At 39.0% G+C, this 26,008-nt stretch overlaps 1 protein-coding gene across 1 annotated transcript in view; it reads right to left on the reverse strand.

Moving 5' to 3' along the window:
- tnc (tenectin) overlaps nucleotides 1-26,008 on the reverse strand; it is an 85,844-nt gene that overhangs the window by 3,503 nt on the left and 56,333 nt on the right. Inside the window, exons 4-11 of the mRNA XM_068226043.1 lie at nucleotides 17,601-17,804; nucleotides 17,386-17,516; nucleotides 14,219-14,366; nucleotides 13,642-13,929; nucleotides 12,906-12,974; nucleotides 7,907-11,875; nucleotides 7,096-7,293; nucleotides 1,647-6,225 (exon numbers count right to left, since the gene is read on the reverse strand). Of these exons, the coding sequence (XP_068082144.1) occupies nucleotides 1,647-6,225; nucleotides 7,096-7,293; nucleotides 7,907-11,875; nucleotides 12,906-12,974; nucleotides 13,642-13,929; nucleotides 14,219-14,366; nucleotides 17,386-17,516; nucleotides 17,601-17,804 (9,586 nt within the window). The remainder of the gene's footprint in view (nucleotides 1-1,646; nucleotides 6,226-7,095; nucleotides 7,294-7,906; nucleotides 11,876-12,905; nucleotides 12,975-13,641; nucleotides 13,930-14,218; nucleotides 14,367-17,385; nucleotides 17,517-17,600; nucleotides 17,805-26,008) is intronic.

Genomic DNA, 26,008 nt, shown 5'->3' on the forward strand with positions numbered 1-26,008 from the left:
ATTTGCTTTAAGCAAATCAATTATATTAATTAATCTGAGTATGGGCTACAATTATGTGCCCTTTGTGACTCTTCATTTCTATGAAAACACAACATATCAATAGCATCTTCCAATTCAGCAATATCTGGGATGCAAGTCTCAGGTGATTCGTACTGTATAATGCAATATTGAGATATACATGGGATAATATAATTTAATTTGCTTCTGTAGCCAATAGATGTTTCATTACCCATATGTTATCTAGTTAGGTTTATTTCCCCAATTCCCTCAATTGAAACTTTCCAGACTTATTCCGTTTCTGACAAAATGTTAAATTCTCCCTGATTTATCAGTAATAAGAAAATATTGTTATAATACCCAGGTAGTGTTTTTTGGTTAAGTGTGATGTAATGAACATGGTCTAGGTTTATTTCCCAAATTCCCCCAGTTGAAACTTTCCAGACTTATTCCTTTTCTGACAAAATTTTAAATTTTCCCTCACTTATCAGTAACAAGAAAATATTTTTATAATACTTAGGTAGTGGACTTTGGTTAAGTGTGATGTAATAAACATGGTTATATATTATTTTCCGCCTCGTAATCTGCAGGCCTTCGGGCTGAGCAGCGGTCGCTTGGTAGGCCATGGCCCTTCAGGGCTGTTGTGCCATGGGGTTTGGATATATTATTTTCTGGATGCCATGATAATGGATTAAGTAACTAAACTACAAATACTGGAAGGAAGTACTGTAATCAGTGAGCACTAATATAATGAGGTAAAAAGTAAACTTGTTTCCTCATCCTGAAATGATGCAGCTTTCTGCAGGCACACTCCCAATGGAATTCAGCTGCATGTACCATCTTAAACACATACCTGCCTTCCTGACATTCTTAAATCTCTGGCAGTACCAGGAATCAAACCTGGGCCTCAGAGGACGACAGCTGATAGCACTAGCCTTTACTCAACAAAAGTGGACATACTGTATATGAGGTAATACTTCCTAGTAAACATCTGTTCAGAGGTATCATTGGCCCCAATTTATGGTTTATGAATAATAATGGGGCCTTGTTGTACCTACTACAAATGTTCGTGATCTACTGGAGTGTGAGAATATTGTGAGTTGATTGGTCTGTCATTCCTTTGATTCATATCCCATTGAACAAAATGTGGAACACAATGTAAAGCAGCCTTGTGGCATGTCAGTATTCATTATGAAACATATTCTAGTGAAGAAAGAGTGAAAAATCAATGGTCTCTATTACCACAACAATTCTCTGTACAAAGCATTGATAATGCAGTAAACATACCACTGTAAGGGATGATCATATCCCCAACTGGGGAGATACCTTTCTCTCATGGTGGCCAGTAATATATAAAGATTTCTGTATAAAGTATCAGTGTAGTCTTCTCCTTTACCTGATAAGGTATTGCATTTTCATCATTTCCATCAATGTGTCTATACATTTCCTATGCTATGATTTCACAATATTCACAATTCTAATATAAGATGCAACAGTTTATTACTATTGTTATTATATTTGAATGCCGGTATATAGACACTATAATTTTATTACTGATCAGTTTACAAAGTGGTGAATCTTTTAGTACATGAAGAGTTTATTATTTCATATGTATATTGGTATGGATATAAGTTATCAAATTAACTCACCTGCATAACAGACATGGTCCTGATGCTGACCGCACCACTTCTCCCACACGATATGCATGACCCTGCACTTGGCAACCTGTCTTCACTGCAGACCCCTTGTAAGCATGTGAAAGGAAGTGTGGAGGTAAGGTGGTAGTGGTTGTAGTAGTGGTAGTTGAGACATTGACCATAGTTGCCATTGATACTTCACACTGGTACCGTGGACAGCAGAAGCCATCAATAGGTTCTTGCCGGCAGTCAGGTATGGGTGGTGGACAGCTTTGTTGGAGACAGATAATGTCACTACGGAAGCAGAAGCAGAAATCACATGGATCTTCCCTGGGAATCTGCTGAGCTGATACATACACTTTACCTCCATAGCGACATGTTCCCGGACCAAAAGCAGCTTGTTCTTCATCATAATCAGCTTCATCTGGAGAACTTGGAGGATATGCTGTATCAACATCTCCACCTGGTAAATGCTCATACTGACCATCTGGATGCTGAGGGTGATGTGGATATTCATGATGATCTCCTGTAGTTGGATTTTCTGTTGTCATATGTCCAGGATGGGAGATCAGTCCCTCTGTTATAGATGACAACAAACTTCCCTCTGTTGTGTAGAGTGGCTGGTGCTCTTGTTCAGGAATTGGTTTGCCAGTTGATGAAATCATGCCAAAACCTTCAGTTGATTGCCCAAGTGTAGCAGGGTGCTCTGCAACCTGAGTGACATGTTCAATAGTTCCAATGACTGGTTCTGTATCAGGTTTTTCTTCATCACTAGGTTTTAAACTTGGTTCTTCAAATTCAGGTATCTGCTCCTGAGTTGGCAGCTCAGGCTGTGGTTTTGCCTCTGAAACCTGTCCTACTGGTTCCTGAGGTGTTCCTTCAGTGTGAATTTCAGCTGGTATCTCAGATGCAGGTTTCAGATCTACAGTGGCTTCTGAAGGTGAATGAGTAGGCTGAGCTTGTGTTGGACCCTGTTCTGATGTAGGGTGCACAGATGGAGCATGAGTATGTTCAAGTGGTTTCTGCTCATTAACAGATTCTGACCCTGGAGTCTGTTCAGTCTGTTCTATGGAAGGTTTCTCTGCTAAAATTGGCTCGATGGAACCTTGAAGAGGGTGCTCAGTGAGTTCCTCAGATGGTTTCTCCTCATCAGGTGATGCTGTCACAACAGGCTCCAATAGAATTGAATGAGTGGAAGAGCTATGTTCACTCTCTTCAATACTAGATCCCTCAGAAACAGATGTTTGTACTTCAACAGGCTGTACAGATCCATGAGTGGGCACTTCAGTCTGCTCTTCAATTGGCTTTTCATATTCAGGTTTTACTTCTTCAACACCTACCACTGGAGTTTTTTCTGTCTGTTCCTCATGTGTTTGCTCAGGTTTGGGTTTCTGTTCAATATCCTCTCCAGGTAATTCTACTGTCTGCTCAGTCTGTTCTTCATCTGGTCTCAGAGACTCTGGTTTCTGTGTTTCATCTGGAACATAACTAGGATATTCAGTTGTTAAACCCTCTTGAGGCTTCCCAACTTCAGATTCTTCACCCTCAGTGGACTCTTGACCAGATGAAGGTTTTTCAGTTTGCTCATCAGAAGGTTGTTCAGATTCAGGTTTCTGTCCCACAACAGGTTCTTCTGGTCTATCTATAGGTCTGTCAGTCTGTTCATCTGTAGGTCTCTCACCATCAGCATGTTCTGTGGTCTGTTCAGTTTGTCCTTCACCAGGCTTCTCAGTATCTGGTTTCTCAGCTTCAGCAGGTACAAGTGGTTGGACAGTGTTTTCTTCAGCAGGCTTATCAGATTCAGGCTCTTGTGCTTCTACAGGCTCAGCTGGATATTTAGTATCCTCTCCAGAAGGCTCTGTTGATGCAGGTTCCTGTGACTCTGCTGGTTCTGATGGCCTTTCAGTCTGTTCTACTGTAGGTTTCTGAGATTCAGGTTTCTGAGCTTCAACAGATTCAAGTTGGGGTTCAGTCTGCTCATCAGCAGGTTTTTCACTTTCAGGTTTCTGCTCCTTTGAAGGCTCTGTTGGTTTCTCTACTGGTTGTTCAGTCTGTTCTTCAGAAGGCTTTTCAAATTCAGGAATCTGGGTGCCTACTTCAATAGGCTCTTTGGTTTGTTCCTCAACAGGTTTCTCAGATTCAGGTTTTGGAACTTCAGCAGGCTCTCCTGGTTGCTCGGTCTGCTCATGAGTTGGCTCCTGAGATTCGGGTTTTTCAGATTCAATGGGTTCTATTGGTCTTTCAGTCTGTTCATCATCAGGTCTCTGAGGATGAGGTTTTTCTTCTTCAGTAGGCTCCACTGGTCCTTGAACTGGGGTTTCTGTCTGCTCTTCTGAAGGCTTCTCAGCTTCTGGTTTCTGATCTTCAACAGGTTCAAATGTTTGTTCTGTCTGCTCTTCAGCAGGCTTTTCTTGTTCAGGAACAATCTGTTGTTCAGTTGGCTTTTCTGTAGGTTTCTCATATTCTGGTATTGGAGTGTCTATTGGTCTTGTTGGTAATTCAGTACCTTCCTGAGTAGATTCCTCTGAAGTGGGTTTCTGAGCTTCATCAGGCCCCACTGATTGTGCAGTCTGTTCTTCAATTGGGATCTCAGATTCTGGTTTCTGATCAACAGTTTCACCTAATCCAGAAACAGGTTGTTCAGTGTGTTCACCGGAAGGTTCCTGAGGCTTTTCTTCCTCAACAGGTTCCAGAGGTTGTTCTGTATGTTTCTCAGTTTCAGGTATTACTTCATCTACAGGCTTTGTTGTCTCTTCAGTTTGTATGTCAGAAGGTTTCTCAGATGAAGGTGTCTGTGTCTGGACAGGTTTTAATGGCTCCTCTGTATGTTCTTCAGAAGGAATCATAGGACTCTCTGTCTGTTTCTCAGTAGGTTCATTAGTTTGAGGCTCTTCATGTTCAATAGGTTGTACAGCCTCATGACCAGGATGTTCTGTTCCTGGAATCTGCTCACCTGAGGGTTTCTCATATTCATGAGTATGATCTTCATCTGCTACAACTGGGCTATGACTGGGAAGTTCTGTCGTGAGTTCTTCGGAAGGCTTTTCAGATTCCTGTTGCACCACTGGCTCTACTGGGCTTTGGACACTTGATTCAGTCTGTCCCTCAGGCATTGTTTCATCTAATGACCCTTCTGTGGCATGAGTGGGTTGTTCAGCCTCTCCTGCCATGGGTGCTTCAGATTCAGGTTTCTCTACTTCTACTGGTGTTATTGTGGCAAGAATTGGTTCTTCTGTTGCTAAAGGCTTCTGAGACTCCTCTTCAGCAGGCACTACAGGACCCTGAGTAGGATGCTCTGCTGTTGGAGTTTGATTTGTTTGTCCCTGCTCATCTGGCTGAACAGGTTGCTGTGTGAATGGAAACTGCTCATCAACTGGCTTTTCAGTTCCTGGCTTTTGTGGCTCACCTAGTACTGCCTCAGTTGTGTGTTCTGTTTGCTCTTCTACAGGTTTCTCATATTCAGGTTTTTGTGATTCAGTAGGCTCTGTTACTGCTTGAACAGGCTGACCAGTAACTTCAAATTCTTCAGCCTGCTCATCAGCAGGTTTAGGAGATTCAGGCTTCTGTTCTGGAGATGTTTCACCAGATTCAGGAACTAACTGGTCAGTTACTGGAGAAAATTCAGTGTGTTCTTCAATTGGTTCAGCTGGACCATGAGCTGGTTTGTGTGTTGTAGGAGTTTCTTCAGTTTGTCCCTCAATTGGTTTCTGTTCATCTGATTCCTCTGCTTCATGAATGAGCTGCTCAGTGAGTGTGTCCTCTTCTACACTTGGCTTCTGATCTTCAGGATTTTGTTCATCTGTTGATTCTATAGGAATCTGAATAGGTCTGTCTGTTCCAGCAATCGTTTCTTCTGAAGGTTTTTCACTTTCAGGTTTCTGTGTTTCAACTGGCCCTGCTGGTCTTGTAGAGTCGTCAATTTCTGATAGATGCTCTGTATGTTCTTCTGCAACCTCAGCTTCTGGTGTTTGTTCCTTGTCATGTCCTGTAGATTCAGGCAATGGAAATTCTGTTTGTTCTTCAGAGGGATGTTCAGATTCAGATTCCTGTACTACAATAGATTCTACAGTATTCTGTGGAGGTAAAACAGTAGAAGAAACATGTTCTGGTTTTTGTTCTGCACTAGCTTCTTGACCATGGGCAGGTTGGTCTGTGATTGGGACTTTTTCAGTTTGTTCATCCACAGGTTGCTCAGGTTCTTCATCTTCCACTGCCTCTGATCCATGTGCAGGCTTCTGTGTAGTGAGAATTTGTCCAGACTCGCTTTCAGTAGGCTTTCCTGTTCCTGATTCCTGCTCCTGTTCTATAACTGACTCCTGTGTGGGAACTGAAATATCTGGTCTATGTTGCTCAGCCTGTGAAGGAGTAGTTTCACTTTGCTCAGGTGCCACAGTTTGATGTTCGGTCTGTTGATCTTCAGGTTTCACTGTTTGTTCAACTTGGGGTTTCTCTTCGAACACGGGCTTTGCAGATTCTTGCGTTTCTGATACATTCTCAAGTGGTGTTGCTGGTTCCTTTTGTGACTCAATTACAGGCTCTTCTGTAGCAGCCATCTGGCTGTCTGATTCCAGCCCAGGTTTCTCATCACCATCTGAAAAAGAAGCAAATGATTCCATTCATGGATCACAAATGTACAGCAATGATTTCAATATTAATATGATAGATTAGAGGAATTCTTATCAGTGATGGCTCCTCTAATTGAGGTCATTCTTCCATTGAACATTTTGAAAGACAAATTACTGAATGATAACAAGTGAGATGTTATTTTTTATGGGATGATATGAGTGATCAAAAGATTTCTTCAAAGATCTTATTTTGACTAACATAAAGCATCCCTACACCCTTCACAGACACATATACACACTCAAAATAAAAAGGAGTTTTAGACAATATTTTACTGGGTGGAAATATGGGTGGATATAACATGGAATCTTAACATACTAGCATTAAATATTCAAAGTCTGCTGTAACTTATGCCTGATTAACACAACAAAATAGTGGTACAGTAAAACAAAATTATCCTTCAGCTAAATCTCACTCATCTCAATTTTCTGTTCCCATTTGGAGTAACAGCTCCAAGTACAGTACTACAAATTGATGCCATTATTATTATTATTATTATTATTATTATTATTATTATTATTATTATTATTATTATTATTATTATTATTAATTATATATAGCAGTAGTACAAGTACAATTCAGTAACAAAAATATTTGTTTCTCCTCATACATAATCATCTTCAAAGAGATTGGATCTCCTTATCAATTTCAGTAATGGCAGTATATGGAGAAGTAGAGGCTGTCCTTGTCTTTTGGATATCTTTCTATTTCTCCACCTACCCACACCGACATGTAATAGTGTTTACCCTGTTATGTGTTCCTTTGATGTTCCTATCTTTGAATATATCTTTGTTTATATGACTTGATTTGCACTTGTTTGTTCCTTTTCGTTACTTACCACACAGATATGTATCACAACAAGCATCTTCTCCATGTTTGACTGGTACACAATTTGTATGTCCAGCAGGAGGAGGAGAGCATGGGATTTTAACACAGTGCACAATACTGCTGACACATCGACAGCTAAGCACACAAGGGTTAATAGGTGGAATGTTGGAGTTATTCTGATATGTTTGTCCTTCCACTAAACAGTTCCCTAGAAGAAGAACAAGAAACCAAAAAATAAAAAATCAGTATATCTGCTCCATAAGTCAAATAACAAACAAAATAGAATATACACTTTTGAGTCAAGAAATTCTAGATTAATTAAAATATTATTAATATCATAAAGATCAACACATGCTATATAAGAGAGTAAAATAAGAAAATTACTTTCAAAACCTAAACTGGCTCAGTACAATGTTTGAAGTATTCAAAATTGAAGACACTTCTGGCATTGCTCATAGATGCAGTTACACTGGAAGTAGTGGTTATGATGGTAACTATTTATGGGAGATTTTGTGGTCACTTGCAAGTTATTTTGTCACAGAGCTATGTAAAATGTACTTATTGATGAATGGGGAAAAGATAATTAAAGTTCTTTGTTTTACCAAATCATCTCCTTGAATTAATAAACAACTTACTAGAAACTGCCAAGAATAATTTTTAAACATGTACAAATCAGGAAAAGGTGAAAGTATCAATGATACTTGTAATATTTCTAAGTTTCATATAAGATAAACACCAGTTGATGTGAAAAATTAGACAGTCTGCATTGTTTCATAATAAGTTACATATACTTTTCATTGCATAGTTATAAAGGAACTTACCTTCACCTGGAACAATTCCTTGAAGAGGGGCTGAAGTAGTTGAAGAAATGCCAGAAGGCCCCATAGAAGGGTACTGAGAACTCTCGCCTGCAGGGCTGCTACTAACAAAACTCAATGAAGTGAGTTCATCAAGTTTATCAGTCACTTTCACTGATGACTCTGTAGAAATTTGAGTATCCTGTGGACCAGCTGATGAAATAGAAGGAATATGTTCATCTGTAACTCCTAATACCTGACCTTCTTGATCCTCAATGGGTGTTCCATCTGGTTTTAATTCTTGTGGACTAACTGTAGTTGCACTGCTTACACCTGGCTTAACATATCCTTCAGTTGTAACTGCTGCACTTTCATCATCTTCTGGCTTCTGTCCTTCAATTGTTCCAACTGTACTTGCATCTTTATCAGATACATCATCTGGATGATATTCAGTAGGAAGTCCAACATCATCTGGATTTTGTTCATCTCCAGCTTCAGTCACAGGAATGTGTACCTGAGGTAATTTTTCCTGTTCATTTCCCTCAGTAATAGCCTCTGTGCTTTCAGGCTTCTGTGCTTCAACTGCCACAGGTGAAGTAGTTAGAGTTTCTGGTATGTGCTGTGGCTCCCCTTCTTCAGTAACAGCTTCAGGAATTTCTGGTTTTGTTTCTTCTACTCCCTCTCCTCCAGTTGATTGATTCTCAGGTATATGCTCTGGCTTTGTGCTTTCTGTTACAGCTTCGGTGCTTCCTGTTTCCTCTCCTTCTGTGGCTTCAGTCCCTGTTACAGTACCTTCAGATCCATGCTCTGGTTTAATGTCTTCAGAAACTGCTTCAGTACTTCCTGGCTTCCCTTCTTCCACAGCCATCGTTGTAACATCTATAAATTCAGATATATGCTCTGGTTGATCTGGTTGAGTTACTGCTTCAACAGCTTCAGGCTTTTGTTCTTCAACATCCATTGTACTAGAAGATATTCCTTCAGATACAGACTCTAGCTGAACTGATTCAGTTACAGTTCCAATATTTTCTGGCTTCCCTTCTTCGGATGTCTCAGTTCCAGTAGACACTACTTCAGGTACATGCTCAGGCTGCACTCCATCAGTTACAGGTTCCATACTTTCTGGTTCCTGTGTTTCAGAAATTGCAGTTGCTGATTCTACTGTTTCAGAAACATGTTCTTGTTGTACAGGTACTTCTTGTGTGACAGCCTGATCAACCTCTGGTTTCTGCCCTTCGCTAGTCTCAGGAGCAGTTGTTATGCCTTCAGAAACATGCTCAGGTTGTACTTCATTGGTAACAGCTTCACTAATTTCTGGTCCGATATTAGATTCAGTTACAATAGCTACAGCTTCTGATACTTGTTCTTGCTGAATATCTTCAGTTGGAGCTTCGACAGTTACTGGCCTCTGTGCTTCAACAGTTTCAGGTGTAGTAATTTCAGGTAAATGTTCTTCTGAAACACCCCCTGAAACTTCACTGATAACAGGTTCAACACTCACTGGTTTTTCTCCTTCAATGGACTCAGTGACAGAATCTTCAGAAATAAGTTCTGGTTGAACTTTCTCTGTTGTGATATCTTCACTTTCAGGCTTTTGTCCGTCAGGTGCATCTGTCACTTCATTAGATACCTCTGATGCATTCTCTATTTCAATTCCATCAGTCACGGGTTGAATATGTTCTGGCTTCTGATCTTCTGTAGATTCAGGTGGTGTATGTGTAGCTTCTGGTGTCAGTTCTGGTTGAGGACTTTCAGTACCAACCTCAACTGCACCTGGTTTATGCTCTTCACCTGCATCAGTTGACAAGTCATCTGATCCTTGTATCCCATGAACTGCTTCTGTTTCAGTTTCAACCAATTCAGGCTTCTGTTCTTCAATAGTTTCAGGCTTTTGTTCTTCAATAGTTTCAGGCTTCTGCTCTAGAACAGATTCAGTTGCTACCTCATCAGCTTCAGTAATGGCTGGTGCACTCTCAGATGTATGTTCTTGTTGAGCTCCATCAATTTCTGCTTCAACACTCTCAGGCTTTTGTGTTTCTGTGCCCTCAGTAACTGAAATCACATTTTCAGATGTATATTCTGACTGAATTTCTTCAGTTACAGCTTCAATGATTTCTGGCTTTTGGTCCTGAACAGCCTCAGTTGTACTCAGTGTTCCTTCAGATACATGTATTTCTTCAGTTACTGGTATACTTTCTTCACTTTCTGGCTTTTGTGTTTCAGATGATTCTGGTGTTATTGTAACTTCAGGTGCATGTTCTTCTTTCTCAGTCACTCCCAGCTCATTTCCTGTTCCTTGTCCTTCTGGAACATCAGTTGGTATTGAAATACCTTCAGATACATGTTCTGGTGAAGTACTTTCAGTTATACTTTCAGGTTTTTGCTCTTCAGATACATGATCTAAATCAGCTTCTTCAGTTACAGCTTCAACACTTTCTGGTTTCTGATCGTCAGTAGGACCAGTTGTACTTGGTGAACCTTCGGATACGTGTTCTGGTGGAATTTTTTCTGTTCCAGTTTCTAAATCCCCCGGTTTCTGGTCTTCAGGAGCTTCAGTTACAGTTATAGATAAATGTTCCTCAGTTTCAGCTTCAACATCTTCAGCAATCTCCATTTCATTTGTTTCAGTAACACTTGGTATACTCTCAGGCAAGTTTTCTTGTTGAGTTGCCCCAGTCTCAACTTGTGCATTTCCTTCCCCAGTAGTTGTGTCAGTGGTAGAAGATTCTTGTTGTTCCCCTTCAATAACAGCTTCTGATGTTTCACTTACTTGTTCTTGTATTATTCCCTCAGCCCCAGTTTCACTCAGGACTGCTTCAGTTGTTGGAGTTCCGCTTACTGGCTTCTTTGTATTATCTTCTGGGATATTTTCATTTTCACTTGTGATTCCACTGATAATTTCTGGACTGATTTCATGGGCTGGTTCAACATTGACATCTTCGCTGGGTTTAGTTTCTGTCTCATGGTCAGGTAATTCACTTGCCGAGACTTCTGACTGAATAGCCTCTGTTGTGACTATAATGCCATCAGCTCCCTTTTCTGGTTCATGTACTTCGGTAATTAATCCAGTTTCAGTTGTTCCCTCTTCTCCATCAGGAGCCTGACCTTCTGAAGGATGTTCTTCTTGTTGAGTAATTTCAGGTACATTTACTGGTGGTTCATGTTCTTGAATAATTTCGGATACAGACACAGTTCCCCCTGGCCCTAGCTCTTGTTGAATTCCCTCAGTAGCAGCTTCTACACCCTCTGGCTTATGTTGCTCTTGAGGATTATCAGTCAGAGAGATGATATTTTCTGACACATGTTCCTGATGAACTGCTTCAGTGGTGATATCTACTTGTGGTTTGTGATCTTCAGTGGTTATTTCACTTCCAGTTATACTATCAGTAACAGCACTTACTTTTTCTGGTGTGAGTTCTTGAGGAGTTTCCCCAGTTACTGTTTGTAAGACTTCAGTTTGAGACACATGCTGAGGTACTGTTCCTTCAGAGTCTTGGCCCATTTGTGACGCAGATTCTAGTACACCATGATTTTCATCTTGAGTACCGTGTGTTACAGTCTCTATTCCTTGGGTAGTTAGTTGTTCACTAGATGGATTAGGAGCAGCTGGTGATGATGTTCCTTGATCTATCTGACCATGTTCTATTGCTGGAACTTCTGTAAAATGTGAATCTTCAGCTGTTGATGGACTGATAGAAGAAGACTGAGTTGGGATACCCTGAGTAGTTAAATGCTGAAGCTCTTCTGTCACATGTTCTATTTCTCCTTCAACTGCTTCAGGAGCCTGATCTATTACTCCAGAGACCTCTTGCCCAGTCTCATGTATGTTCTGCTGATTATGTTCAATTTCATTTTCTTCTACATGTTGTGTCTGCTCATCATTTTCTATTGGCGTAGGGGATGTGGCTGACTGTTCTTCCTGGGATGGTTCTTTAGGAATACTTTCAGTTTCCTGCTCTTGTGATGTGCCTCCTACTGGAATTGTTCCATTATCTAAAAGAACAAAAATATAAGTTTAATAGAGAGAGAATTTGAAGCTGGATATGGATGCATACATCAATTAACGGTACACTCAGTAAATAAGTTTGTTTGATACATGCGCACACAGAACTAATTCTGAATGATAGTGATGATGAATAATAAATTATAATAATAATCATGCATTCTAATGCCTTACATATCTGCAATTCTTTTACCAGAAATTTTAATGTGATAAACTTGGCAAAAAGCATAAGGTTAGTTTTGAAAGGAAATTTTATAATTAAATTCAAGGAAGGATAATGCCATCATAAAGTTTTAAAAAGAACATTTTAAACTACTGTTTGATTGTTATGCTCTTTGTGTTTCTGGTCATTATACAGGTATACTGTATGTTATAAAAGTAGGTATGTTATTAATGTTATTGCTTTTACTTTATTTTGGCATTTAAAGACAGAGAAGTTAATTTGCCCTATGTAGATTATAATTTTGAATAAACAGTTTATCAGAATTATAGTGAAGCAGTTGTTAGAATGCAGTTACTTTTTTATTTTGGGCCATTTCAAGAATAAGTGTGAAAAGTATATTAATAAGAAGCAGCCCACATAGGCCTATAATATAAAAAGAACAATAATTACATAGCTAGCATTAGTAATGGTTGTATTCAGAAGTTCAAGGAAGCAGCACGCTTAAAGCTATCGAATTAGAAATGAAAACAGAACTGACCTAAATGCATCATGAAGATTGCAAACATTCGACTTCAGTAATATGGTATTTGCTAACATCAGCTCTATCTCAGGAAAGAGAGCAGGACTGGTTAAATCATATGTATCATTATAACTGCATACTTGAAACCCTCATATGTTAACTTCAGCTCTGATCTCCAGGAATGGAAAAAGAGTTGTTAATATTAATGTCATGAAGATTGTATATTTGTTTATCATAAGCAACTGTTAACATTTCAGTAGTGATTGTGACTGAACATGCTCATTCTATGAATGAAAAGGGAGAAGCTAACAAGCGTGTTGCCAAATACAATCATTACCATCGGAATCGTTTTCATGTTTACGATTCTGCCTCAAGGAGAGGTCGTTCACGTGTCTTATCTCGGTCTCTGAAATGACAAAGTGTGGATTTTATGCTTGGGTTAGTCAACGCAACCAAAGGATAGAAATTCAAGAACTCTTTTATTCACTTGAAATTAGAAGTGGAAAGTCTAAACCAAAGTTGGAAGAAATTCAGTACGTAAGACATCATGAAATCCAGATTGGCTTTAATGCCCTGTCTAACCATATCATTTACTACATGCATAAGATTAGATATTAGTGATATCATCTATAAGCCATGATGTTTATTTTTCTGTCACCCTGATGTTTCACATCTGCATTTTCATTATTATAAAAGCAGAGGTAAAAGTGCTTTACGACAATAAATTTCTATAATATGTTGACCCAAATGAAGTTTTTATATATTCTTTGCCATATGTAACTTTATCTCTTCCAAAACAATCACCACTTGAAGGATCTCTCAACAATTTAGCTATGGTCCTTTGCTATGTTTATTATTCCAACAGCAAAGATTTATCTCTGTAGAAATGTTATAAGAAGTAGTGCTAGTTGTTACTTGACAGCATAAAATAAATATAAAAATTATGAATAGTTTACTACTTGAAACTTACACATCTTGACACTTATAAATTTTCAAGGTTAGTTTCAGTAATATCTCAGATAATAATTAGTAATTTTGTATTAGAATGATATTTCTGTATTTCAGTTACTCACCACATTGGTATTGCTCGGTACAGCATTGACCTGGTTGAGGAGGAAGAGCAGTACAATTTTTGCCCTCATGGTCCAAGGGAGAGCCACATTCTTGCACAGCACACACAATATCTCCCCTCATGCAATAGCAATGTTCACATGGTTTAGACTTTGGTAGCAAAGCACCATCAGCAAATGTATCTTCTCCATAGTGACAGTCAAGTGGACCAGGAGTAGTTGTTGTAAGCACTAGTCCTGGTGTTGGTCGAACTGTGGTCTCAGGAAAAACCTCTGTTGCTTCTTGGTAATCTATATCATGAGAAATTTAAACTAATTCATTGTACAGTTTGTACCAGTATGTTTGATTGAAACATTTTTACTTGGAATTAATGTAGCAGATGATCACTCAGATGTAAGTAAAACAGCATACATATAATTACAAAACCTTGCTCATTTATGCATTGCAATATAAATGCTAATTAGGGTTTGGGGCTAAAGATGGTTCCATAAAAATTTAATATTTCAGTACATTTCAATCAAAATATTTTGTAGATATAAAAAACAATTACTTAATCATGTTAAGCAGGTATGAACTCACCACAATCATATCTTACTGGACAGCAAATACCCTCAGCATAGACAGGACGACAACCTTCTACATGTAGCGTACATTCTTGCATAACACATGCCGTTCTATTACGGATACAATAACACAGCTCGCAGGGCTTGCTACTGTCGCCCGGCACCTGTAATAATGATTTTAATATTAAGGCTCTAAAGCACAGTGTTACACTTTATCCTACCTGGATGATAAAATTTGAAATAACCATGAGCATTCCTGCTCATCCTAGATATAATTTCACATCATTAAAGAAGAAAACAATGCAAAAAGGGAAAATATATATAACCTATATACAGTACTGTGCCTTTGAAAGCTTAAAAGTCATGGATTGGAAATATGGCTCCACGAAGAGGAAGAGAGGAAGAAGAAGAAGAAGAAGAAGAAGAAGAAGAAGAAGAAGAAGAAGAAGAAGAAGAAGAAGAAGAAGAAGAAACACCAAAAGGAGTGGGTGATCTGAAAAACCAAATGTTAACTGGGAAGGGAATGCAAACAACAGCATGACCAACAAATGGTGAATAAGTTACTATGGGAAGGACAGCTGAATCAGAAAATGATGGAAATAACTAGAGGGAAAGAAATTCTAGATATTGTGCTGATAAAACCAGATGAGCTCTATAAACTTATCATGAAGCTGTTTTTATTTGTAGTTAAAAATAAATGTGACAGGAAGATAGGACAATTAGACAACACCGTATGGTTGATAAGAGATGGGAAAACTGAAAAAAAATTATGATCAATTGAAAATGGTAAATAAAAATGTAAATAGCTTATGAAATGGCTTTAAATGGAAGTTATATGTAGCTAACCTAACCAGTATACAGTACTATGTTTTTGAAACCTTAGAAGTCCTGGATTGGAAATATGGTTCCACTAAGAGGAGGTGAAGAAACTGAAGAAGTAGCAGCAGCAGCAGCAGCAGCAGAAGAAGAAGAAATGATGCAGAAAGGAATGTCAGGAGTGTGAAAACAGATATGTACATTTCACAGTGGTAAGCAATGGTAAGGACCTGTTATATTATAAAAGGAAAATAAAGAAATTAACAAGGAGGTGCAGATTAGAAAGAAATAGGGTTAGGAATTGTTGCAGGAATAAGGAGAGAATGAAAGAGCTTTCTGGGAAATTGAATTTAGCAAAAAATCAACTAAGGATAACATGATGTCAAACAAAACTGGCAGCCATATTAATTTTAGGGAGCAATGGAAGGATATGTATAGTTACTTTAAGGTAGAAACAGGTTCCAGGAAGGACATTCCTGGGATCATTCATAAAAAGGGGAGTGTATGCGAGAACTTACAGGAAGCAGAAGTATTCAGTCATTAGTATGTAAAGGTAGCTGGGTATAAGGATAATATCCAGATAGAGGAGGTGACTAATACTATCACTACTATCAAATTACTGAAATTTACCTATGGTAATAAAAACGTTTACAAAAACATACAAAAGTTGAAAGATAGAAAAGCAGCAGTGCTACTTGATACGAGAACTGGAAAAGATCAAAAGTAATGTACGATTTGTTCTGGGTGATTTCTGACAAAGGAATAGTGTTACGAAAATGTTGCAAACTTTAGGCTGGGAGGACTTGAGAGTGAGGAGATGAGATGCTCAACTAAGTGGTATGTTTTGAGCTGTCAGTGGAGAGTTGGCATGGAATGACATTACTAGACGAATAAGCTTGAGCGGAGCTTTTAAAAGTAGGAAAGATCATAATACGAAGATAAAGTTGGAATTCAAGAGGACAGATTGGGGAAATAGTCATTTAAAGGACGAGGAGTAAGGGACTGGCATATATTATCAAGAAGAATGTTTGTTTCAAGTTCTTTGAAAACGTTTAAGAAAAAGCTAGCTAAACAACTGATAGGGAAACTGCCACCTGGGCAATAGCTCTAAATGCAGATAATTAATGACTGAAGAAGAAGAGGAAGTTAATGATAACCACAATATTTAAGGAAACAAATAGAATGATGGACTGTGGGGTTGTCAAAGCCTCTACCTCTTTTTCAGTGCTTGAATAACTGTAAGAAATAAAAATAAGGATTTCAAAAGTCGGTGTTGTATGGTCCTTTTTGATACCAGTGAAACCCACCTCTATGTTGGCCATTCTCTGTATATTTGTGGCAGTCTGAGGTCAACACATGCTAAGTGGACATACTGTAGAGTCATCCCTTTATAACTGGAAATTTCAGGCGGTGCCAGTAGTGACCCTCCAATGCTATAAATCTTTCCATTTTGGTTTGAATATTGGAAATTTGTGCAATTATTATATGTGATATCCAAATACAAAATGATTCTTTATTCATGTATGAGATTACCTTTTCGTAGCATTTCTCACTCCAATAATTGTTTTTCGGGTCATATCTAATTTCAGAACATTTTTATGAAGGGTTGTTTTAAATTATTCTCATGTTGTGTTTGTTTTCTTACTATTTTCCCTGATGATATTGCTTTTTGTTGAAAATAAAAGATAACTGATAAACATTTGTGATAAAGTAGAGCATTTTTCATGGCCATATCAACATGGGTGTGCATTTTCGACTCCACAACACCATTTATGATACAAAAGTGTCACAACACCATTTGAGAGTTAGAGTACCTGTATGGTTGAGAGGCTGTAGAGGAGAGGATAAGGTACAGACATATGTTTCTAGGTGTTGGAGTGGGAGTTACAGACCCATCCAATGATACGTTGGAATTTACATTTTACACTTACTTGAACAATTTAATGACAATTATGACCACTGCTTAGAAAGAGCCCAAACTCATTGGCTGAGGTTATTATGAATATTATGTTAATAAGGATGATTATAAGGGGGGATGATGGTGGTGGTAGTAATATAGCCATGCACGGCTTCTACATGATGATTTGCTAAAAAAATATTCCATCTGGTGGTAGACTGAATTAGACTGAGTAGCCAGTAAATTACCAGTACCAAATAGTGAATCAGTAGAAGTATTGGAATACAATTTTATTGTTGGGTCAAAAATTTTGAAAGGATAACTAGATCCTGTGCTAAGCTGTGTGCACATGAGGATAGTTTTCAAGAGTCTCTATTTTCAGATAATGAATAATGGGCAAGAAATTACTCGGGCATATGATAGAAATGTATTTTTCTTCGGCAACATGAAATTATGCTCTTGAAACACACCTGTGCACCGTCCGTGTAGAAGACTTCATCGATGGTACAACCATAGTTGTCTGGGTGTCCTACCGCAGTAGATCCTGCAGGTGTTGGTGGAGTGGCTGTGGTAGTGGAACTAGTGAGCAGATGAACTGGAACTGCAAAATACCACAAAAAACTGTAAGCAAGAGCATCATTACTACTGAGGCCAGATTGAAGTGAGTATAGGGTTGGAAACATACCTTCTGGGCAGGTGATGATGGGGCAGCATTGCTCAGGTTTCTTCTCAACTTTACAGTCTTGGCCAATGGCTTTGGTAAATGGGCACACTCGCAAGTAGCACATAAGCATCCGATTGTGGCAGGTGCAGTTGAGGCATGGTTCATTTGTGATAATGCGGTCACCCTCACCATAATGCTGGAAGTTATAATAGCAGCCACCAGACTCTGGAATGAAATACCAAATAGAGGAATGTTATGACTGGGAACAGACAATTAGAAAAAGTTATAAAATTTTTATTGTGTTGTTTTATCTCAATGGCTGAGAACAAAAGAGTTAACATTCAAAATCCTTGATTTTTTTTCAGGAAAGGAGGTTTTCTTTTACAATTGGCTTTACATCGCACCGACACAGATAGGTCTTATGGCGATGATGGGATAGGAGAGGGATAGGAGTGGGAAGGAAATGGCCATGGTCTTAATTAAGGTACAGCATTTGCCTGGTGTGAAAATGGGAAACTACGGAAAATCATCTTCAGCGCTGCCAACAGTGGGGTTCAAACCCTTTACCTTCCGGATGCAAGCTCACAGCTGCGTGGCCCTAACCACATGGCCAACTTGCTTGGTGGAGAGGAGTTTAAAGTTTGAAAATACACTGGTTAGTCAATTTTCATAAAAATCGGTGTGTACATAGTTCTTGCATTATTTATCATGCCTGTATGTAGTAATTTCAATTTATTTTCCAGGTATTTGAATTATTCTTAGTTGTAACTCTTTTGCTCTAAAATTAAAGGATCTATCATTATTTTCACTGGTGTTTATTAATACTCAACAAGCATTCATGTTACACTTCCAAGCAAATTTCAGGTTGTAGTACGGAAGTAGTTATTAACAATGTGGTATGGAGACAGTGCAATAAAACAGAGCAATATAAATGAGCATTCAATAAGAAGGAGAACAGAGTTACATTTACTGATCATTTTCTTCTGCTACCTACTTTTAGAGATCTGTAAAATTTGTGATGTACACTTCGAATGACACCACTTTCACAAAGATCAACCATATCTTTCTTCTTTCCTGCATTTATACCAGGTGCTGAAATGTATGCTTGCCAAAGAACAATGTTTTGAGTGGAGTTCCTACTCTAGTATTTTATATTTATTTCCTGAAATGCATCCTCGTCATAACCAAGCTTATAAACTTTGGTATGAGGGTCTGCTTTCTTAACTTCCATTACTTTTACATTCGATTAATTAACATTATCACCCTTCCTATTTTTTGGAAAAATCATAGTGCAACTGGTCATATAGGTTTTCAATATCAATAATATCGTGTTCAATTCAACTACTTTATTATAAACATAGCCTTTTTTTTTTTCTATTCTCGTAAGTGGGAGCCACTGCATTGGTAAAGTTATTGGACCACTTCTAAGGACTTTCTTCTTCTCTCATTCAACTGTGGCATGCATCAAACCATTTTCATTTTGTGTGTGCCCTGATATGAGAATTTTTTTGTGCGTGATTTTGCTAAGGTCTGGAAGGTTTCGAACACAGTATATTAGCAATGAGGCAAAATGTTTATTTTTATTTTTTCCAGCATAGTTGTCTGAATACAGGGTTATTTCTTGTATTTCTCTGGATAGTAACTTAGAAAATTCAAAAGACAAGAACCAATTTTATTGACCTCTCCCCTAGCCAAACCTTCATGCCAGAAGAAAAAATAGCCTTCTTTTTGTACAATATCATAGATGGCTAAGTTATAACATAATAGTTTTCTCTTATAATATATAGAGGGGCATTCTTCGCACGGTGATGGAAGTACAGCTGGAGGCCAAAACAACATCCAGCTTTATTAGAATATTTGAGCTATCTCGGTCTTTTTTCTTTTCAGCTCTTAACTTTCATTGATGTGTGAGTCATAACTTTTGTTTTGCAAATTCATTTTTTTTCAGATTCATTGCCATAATTGTAATTTGTACAAACACAACACTGATCTTCTTTTAGACACATGAAATGACAAATTTAGTGATGAAAAATGAAGAGTACATATGTCGCTTTGCACTGGCAGTACCCCAATGTTTGCATAACTCAAGCAAGGCTATTTGTGGATGACGTTATACTGCATAAAGTAGTAAATGAGTTGCAAGATTGTAAGCGACTGCAGGGGAACTTAAACAATGTTGAGAGATGGACAGCAGATAATGGGATGATTGTAAATTGGATGAAAAGTGAAGTTCTTTGTTTCATCAAGAGGAAAAATCCTCTCAGTTGTGTTGATGGGGTGACAGTACCTCATGGGGAACACTGAAAGTACTGTACCGGTACCTAGATGTTCATAAAAGTAACGATATTCACTGGATTAATCATATTAATGAGGTTGTTAAGAAAGGTTACAGATCTCTTCACATTGTTCTGAGGTATTACTGTATCATTATGAGGTATTTTTTGTTGTTATTCATTATAGAAGCTATAGACATACTCAGTCATCAGTTCCATATAACCTGTATGTGTGTAAACTATCGGGTATCCTAGAAGCTATAGACATACTCAGTCATCAGTTCCATATAACCTGTATGTGTGTAAACTATCGGGTATCCTAGAAGCTATAGACATACTCAGTCATCAGTTCCATATAACCTGTATGTGTGTAAACTATCGGGTATCCTAGAAGCTATAGACATACTCAGTCATCAGTTCCATATAACCTGTATGTGTGTAAACTATCGGGTATCCTAGAAGCTATAGACATACTCAGTCATCAGTTCCATATAACCTGTATGTGTGTAAACTATCGGGTATCCTAGAAGCTATAGACATACTCAGTCATCAGTTCCATATAACCTGTATGTGTGTAAACTATCGGGTATCCTAGAAGCTATAGACATACTCAGTCATCAGTTCCATATAACCTGTATGTGTGTAAACTATCGGGTATCCTTGAGCCAATACAAACTTTCATTAATTAAACATACAGCAATCACAATCGGTGACAGGAGGATCTTCCACACTTGATATGGACTTATAATCTACTATCCTGCAAATAGGTTATCAGAAGGGATCAGCGTTGTAGAGTGCCAGGTATAAGTTCCAAATGTCCCAGGTTCGAACACAATGGAGGTGGTGAAGTTGTTGAAAGACGAGAAAATGCACAGATCTTCACGTCGTATGTTTTGACACTCGGTTAAATTGAAGTCTTCAGTTTGCCCAGTCCGAGTACTCAGATTAGAAATGAACGTGATGATCGACACACGGTGTCACTTCAGTCCCTACGCAAGGTACGGTGCGTAAGTGTACATATTATTATTATTATTATTATTATTATTATTATTATTATTATTATTATTATGAATTATTACAATTATTAATGGTAAAAACATTAACCAACTACAACATACAGACTCATTTACAACAGTCTATATGGATAACAAACATCTACCAGTGTTGTAACGAGTGTGTTGCAAGGCGACCGATTTCAATCATAGAATTTCCCGACTTAGCCGTCATTTGCAAGTAAGATCGCAGCCTTCGCTCTGAGGACTGCAGCATTTAACTATGCAAACTGTGTGCAGATGGTTCGATTGGCTTTCGATTTATATTGGCACAGTGTAGTCAAGATATCTCATTGGACTGAACTGCGCGAGTCCCTGGCCGTGAGTCATAGCTGACTCAATGTTGCTTTCTAAGCATGTCCCGAACGAGTTGCAAGAAGCCGGCAGGCAGGCAGGCCAAGGTGGCCAGCGATCGACCTTGTCTCAAGGCCGCGTGATGCAAGGATTCGCTGGTATAGTACACGTATGTGTATACATCACACGATGATCCCTCCATTGCGGATAGCGAAAGAAACAACTTGCAGATGGCCTTGAGAAATCCTCATTTTTTCCTCATGTCAATAGAAAATAACATGTTGTAGGACAAAGATTTGTTTCGTAAACATGCGCTGGCAGTGAGTCAGACATGCAGAGTAGTCAGATGTACCTGTGGGCGCAGTAACAGTCGTCACTAGCCGACTGCCCTCATCAGTACGGTGAGCCCAGACTATTATCTACAAGAGCCCCAGGAATAGACAAACACGAGGCATTCCTGAGCTGGGCGCAATTTCTCTATCTCCAACAACTCTGTGACAGGGCCTTATTTTTTCACCTCCAAGCCTCAAGGCTGCCGTCCTTCGAAACTTGATGAACTTTTTTCTATCACAATCATCGGGGGCCAATAATCAAGCAGTTTACAATAAACATTTCCCATCTCAGCCATCATCATTCGACATTTGTCCGGCTCCATGGCTAAATGGTTAGCGTGCTGGCCTTTGGTCACATATGTCCCGGGTTCGATTCCCGGCAGGGTAGGGAATTTTTACCATAAATTGGTTAATTCTCCTGGCACCGGAATTGGGTGTATGTGCCGTCTTCATCATCATTTCATCCTCATCACGACGCGCAAGTCGCCTACGGGAGTCAAATCTAAAGACCTGCAATAGGCCTCTTCGGAGGCCATATTTCATTTCATTTCATTTCATTCGACATCTAACATTTCGAAGTTCGGCTGTCAAATACCATGAAACCAATTTGATCTGGTTTGTACAGTCTTTGGAAGTAAGTCTCACATCCCCAAAATGAAACGAATGTAGTGATACTAAATTTGACGATCAATGACGTCTACAAATGTTTAGCTGAAACCGACAAACATTGCCATCATGGTGATGATGATGATGATGATGCTGACTCATGTACACGGAAGATATTTCGTCGATCCCTGTAGGACGTGAGTCACGACCTATGAAAAACAAGAAACCGGGGTAAACTCACATGGTCAAGGAGTAAAATATTCGGATGAAGAGGGGAGAGTATTTACTGTCCTGGATCAGACTATTTTCTCTCCCCCCCACAAAAATAAAGAAACCGTGAACATGCGTCCACTTTTACTCAATACCAGAGGAAGATGGCAGCTATCGCTGAGGGGAAAGTAACAGAGAAATAAGCGCGGAGGGAAACAAAGACTTATTTCTACTGATGGTTGTCCATATCTTCAAATTTGTGGCACTCTGAAAATAATGGTATAAAAACGCACAGAAATACTATTACGTAATTGACATCCCAAAGGAAGTGGTAATAAATATAACTTTGGTGCCTGTATTATTTGGCGAACTCATAGAATAAAGAACTCAGGGCCTAAAGAAAGAAATGTATGATTTCATTTTAAGATTTGTGGAGACTTCTAGAGGATGGTGATAAAGTTTAAAAGACGATTTTTCAGAGATGTATGGAAGTAGACAAAGGACGACTTACATCAATGGTAGATAGGCCTATGGTGCAAAGTGCATCACTAATACCATCTCAGCATCCACATGGAATGAGTGAGAGCTGGAACAATCACGCCCCTCCAGTGGTAATGAGCTTCGTACCTACATTACAGGCGCTTACTGAAGAACCAAAAAGCACGCCGATAACAATTTGGACAACACCAAATGAACAAAAAGAACGCGTCAGGCAGGCCACAGTCATGAAGCAACATCCCAAAATAACTGAGGTAATTTTCCTCCTTCATGATCACGCGATGCCAAGGTCTTTTGCTGTTGTCTTCCTCCAGAGCACGTGTGAACAGGGATCTTCTTCTTTGTCTACAGCTAAGTGATCTGGAACGTGGCTTGTCTACCTGACGTCGAAAATTAACTTCTGTCGTCGAGGACAATGCTCTCGACGATAACAACGGGTGATGTTTCGGTGGAACTAAACTACTCTCTGCTAAATCTAAACCTTGAAGAAGTCCCTGAATAGATTTAAAAAAAGACGTCAACAGCCCAATCACATCAACCAAATTTCGTGCCGGTCGGATTTATGATTTAGCCGGAAGCTGTAGTTGGAAATATATATATTTTCATAGTTACAATTCTAATTATTTATATTAAGAGAGTGGCTACTTAAGTACGTTAGTGAAATGCCAAACAGGCGATAGAAGGTAGGATAGCACAATCCCTAAAGACCGTTTGTTCTTTTTGTAATAATAATAATAATAATAATAATAATAATAATAATAATTGTACCGGGCGGTACACCTCCACACCGTTTATTTAAAAGTTGCGCCAGTTAATACTCCTCTTCTGGAGGAAATCTGAACTTTATCTACGGTCTTAATTTACAAATTTCTCAGAAGATGTCACTACCTGGAAAATTTTGAGTTTGTGAACTGTGTCATTTTCGATGTACTTTTGTTTTGCTTGTATTAAGAAGTGTGAACTTTCTCTTCTAGAGGACACTACTGAAGATCAACAATAGTGCAACCTAGTGCGGAGTCAAAGAACTATTTTGTTGGAGAAAATTTAATTTCAGGAGTTTGTTCTTTGTTAAATTTATTTCTATCATTGTTTAAGTTGGCAATATTTACCCCTTTCTTCCCCTTGCTTTGAATGTATCCAATCACGAATTTCTTCAATGAATTTCTGGCCAATCAGGGGTATCTTCCCCCAACTTGTATCTGTTGCGGGGTCCTACCCAATAAAATCTTTGTGGGAGGGTGTTTTCTTTCACCTAACGCCTAGAATTCTCTGCGAGAGTATTTAAACTGCTGATTTTAGGGTCTCCGGGCCACTTCTGTTCCATCTTTCAGTGTATTAAGTACATAGCAGGAGGCGGGAAGCGCCTCTTTCCTCGGCAGCGATCTACTACCAGGTAATGGCCTATTAATATCTTCTTTTCTTGCTAGGTCGGCAGTTTAACTCTCGCGGCGGGTTCGAAGCGTTTTCCATCATGTAACCTTTTCCTAAAATGTAACTACTCTTTTCTCCTATTCTCTTGTAAAGCTACAGTATGGGATAGAGAGTGCTAACCCTCTCGAGTTCCCACTCACATCGTCTTGAGGTGAACTTATTTTTCTCAACCTATTCACCCGTAATGTAATGTAAATTGCCATTAAGTCACCTCTGTAGGATGGGATTAGCCCTTGTATTAACGGCCTAGTGCCAAGTAGGTCTTAAGCAAAGTGTATTAGGAGTGCAAGTTCGCCTCCTCTCAAGTTGTATTTTAGAGGTCATGCATTAATCTTTTCTCACCTAATAGACCTCAGTAGGTTGGGTATTTTACCCCTGTGTATATGTCCTTTGAGGACAACTTGAAAGTTGAGTTTGGTGTGGCCTGGGAGAGGCTTAACTTTAAGAGCGAGTGGCTCTTTTCTAAAACTGAGAGTTGTATGCCTCGAGGAGGCTTGCTGTGTAATTTGGAGCAAGGGCTCCAGGGTTTGATTGGGGTCTTCTGCCCCTTTTGTTGAAATTGGTATATCGTAAAGTTGAGCTAGTTGCTCAAGAATTGTGTTTTCAGGGCTCGAAGCCCAAAATATTTAATCCCTGTAATTGTACATTTCAAGTTGTATTTCGGCTACTAAGTACCTATTTCTATTTGTTGTTATCTAATTTTGAAAAGAAAATATAACCTTGTTAAATTTTACAATTTAATTTCTCTTTAGTAGCTTGAGACCTATTCACCACCCAGCACCTTCTTTCATGCTTAACTACCACAAAAACACGGTAACAATAATAATAATAATAATAATAATAATATTTTCGTAAAATAAGGCAAGCAAGCGTGCAATTTTACGTGACAGAGCAGGGCAGGTAATTTTCCTTCTTCATGATCACGCGATGCCAAGGTCTTTTCTCGTGATTATAGCCACGAGACCTCTAGTTTTACGTGGAATTTGAACCACAGGGACGTAATTTTCAATTTCGATGATACCGCATGCACTGATCAGGATTCGAACAGCAGCCGGCTTGATGTTTTTGTTTACGATCTGCTTTACGTCGCACCAATACAGATAGGTCTTATGGCGACGGTGGGATATGAAATGGCTTGTAGTGGGAAGGAAGCTACCGTGGCCTTAATTAAGGTACAGCCACAGCATTTGCCTGGTGTGAAAATCGGGAAACCACGGAAAACCATCTTCAGGGCTGCCGATAGTGGGGTTCGAACCCACTATCTCCCGGATGCATGCTGTTAGCTACGAGACCTAAACCCTAGAGCCACTTGCTCGGCCAGCCTTGATGAGAAGCCAGTGATTATGATGCTCGATATCAAATAATTATATGTGGATTTTACTAGCCCTTGTAAGCCAGACCCTCCGATAAGGGGTGGGCAGCATGTGTCCCAGTTCCATCCAGTCCCCGAGGTGGAAAAATGCTTGTTCACAATTAAAATCCCACGATCTAGCCAGGAATCGAAGCCGGGATGTGGAGCTCCGAAGGGTAAGACTCCGAACAGTTAGATACCAGTGTGGTGACAAGGTTACTTGGCCAGTTGTGTAGCTCAGTTGGTCAGGTGCTCATTTTCCTCTGTTCCGAAGAAATCAAGGTCATTACCATTGGAGGGCGTTGAAATGTGTCAACTTCGTGTCGCTGACTTCCAGCACCTTAAAGAACTCTTGTGGTACAAAATTCCGACATCCTGGTGT

This window comes from Anabrus simplex, chromosome 2 (assembly GCF_040414725.1).
Source record: "Anabrus simplex isolate iqAnaSimp1 chromosome 2, ASM4041472v1, whole genome shotgun sequence".
Classification (NCBI taxonomy): domain Eukaryota; kingdom Metazoa; phylum Arthropoda; class Insecta; order Orthoptera; family Tettigoniidae; genus Anabrus; species Anabrus simplex.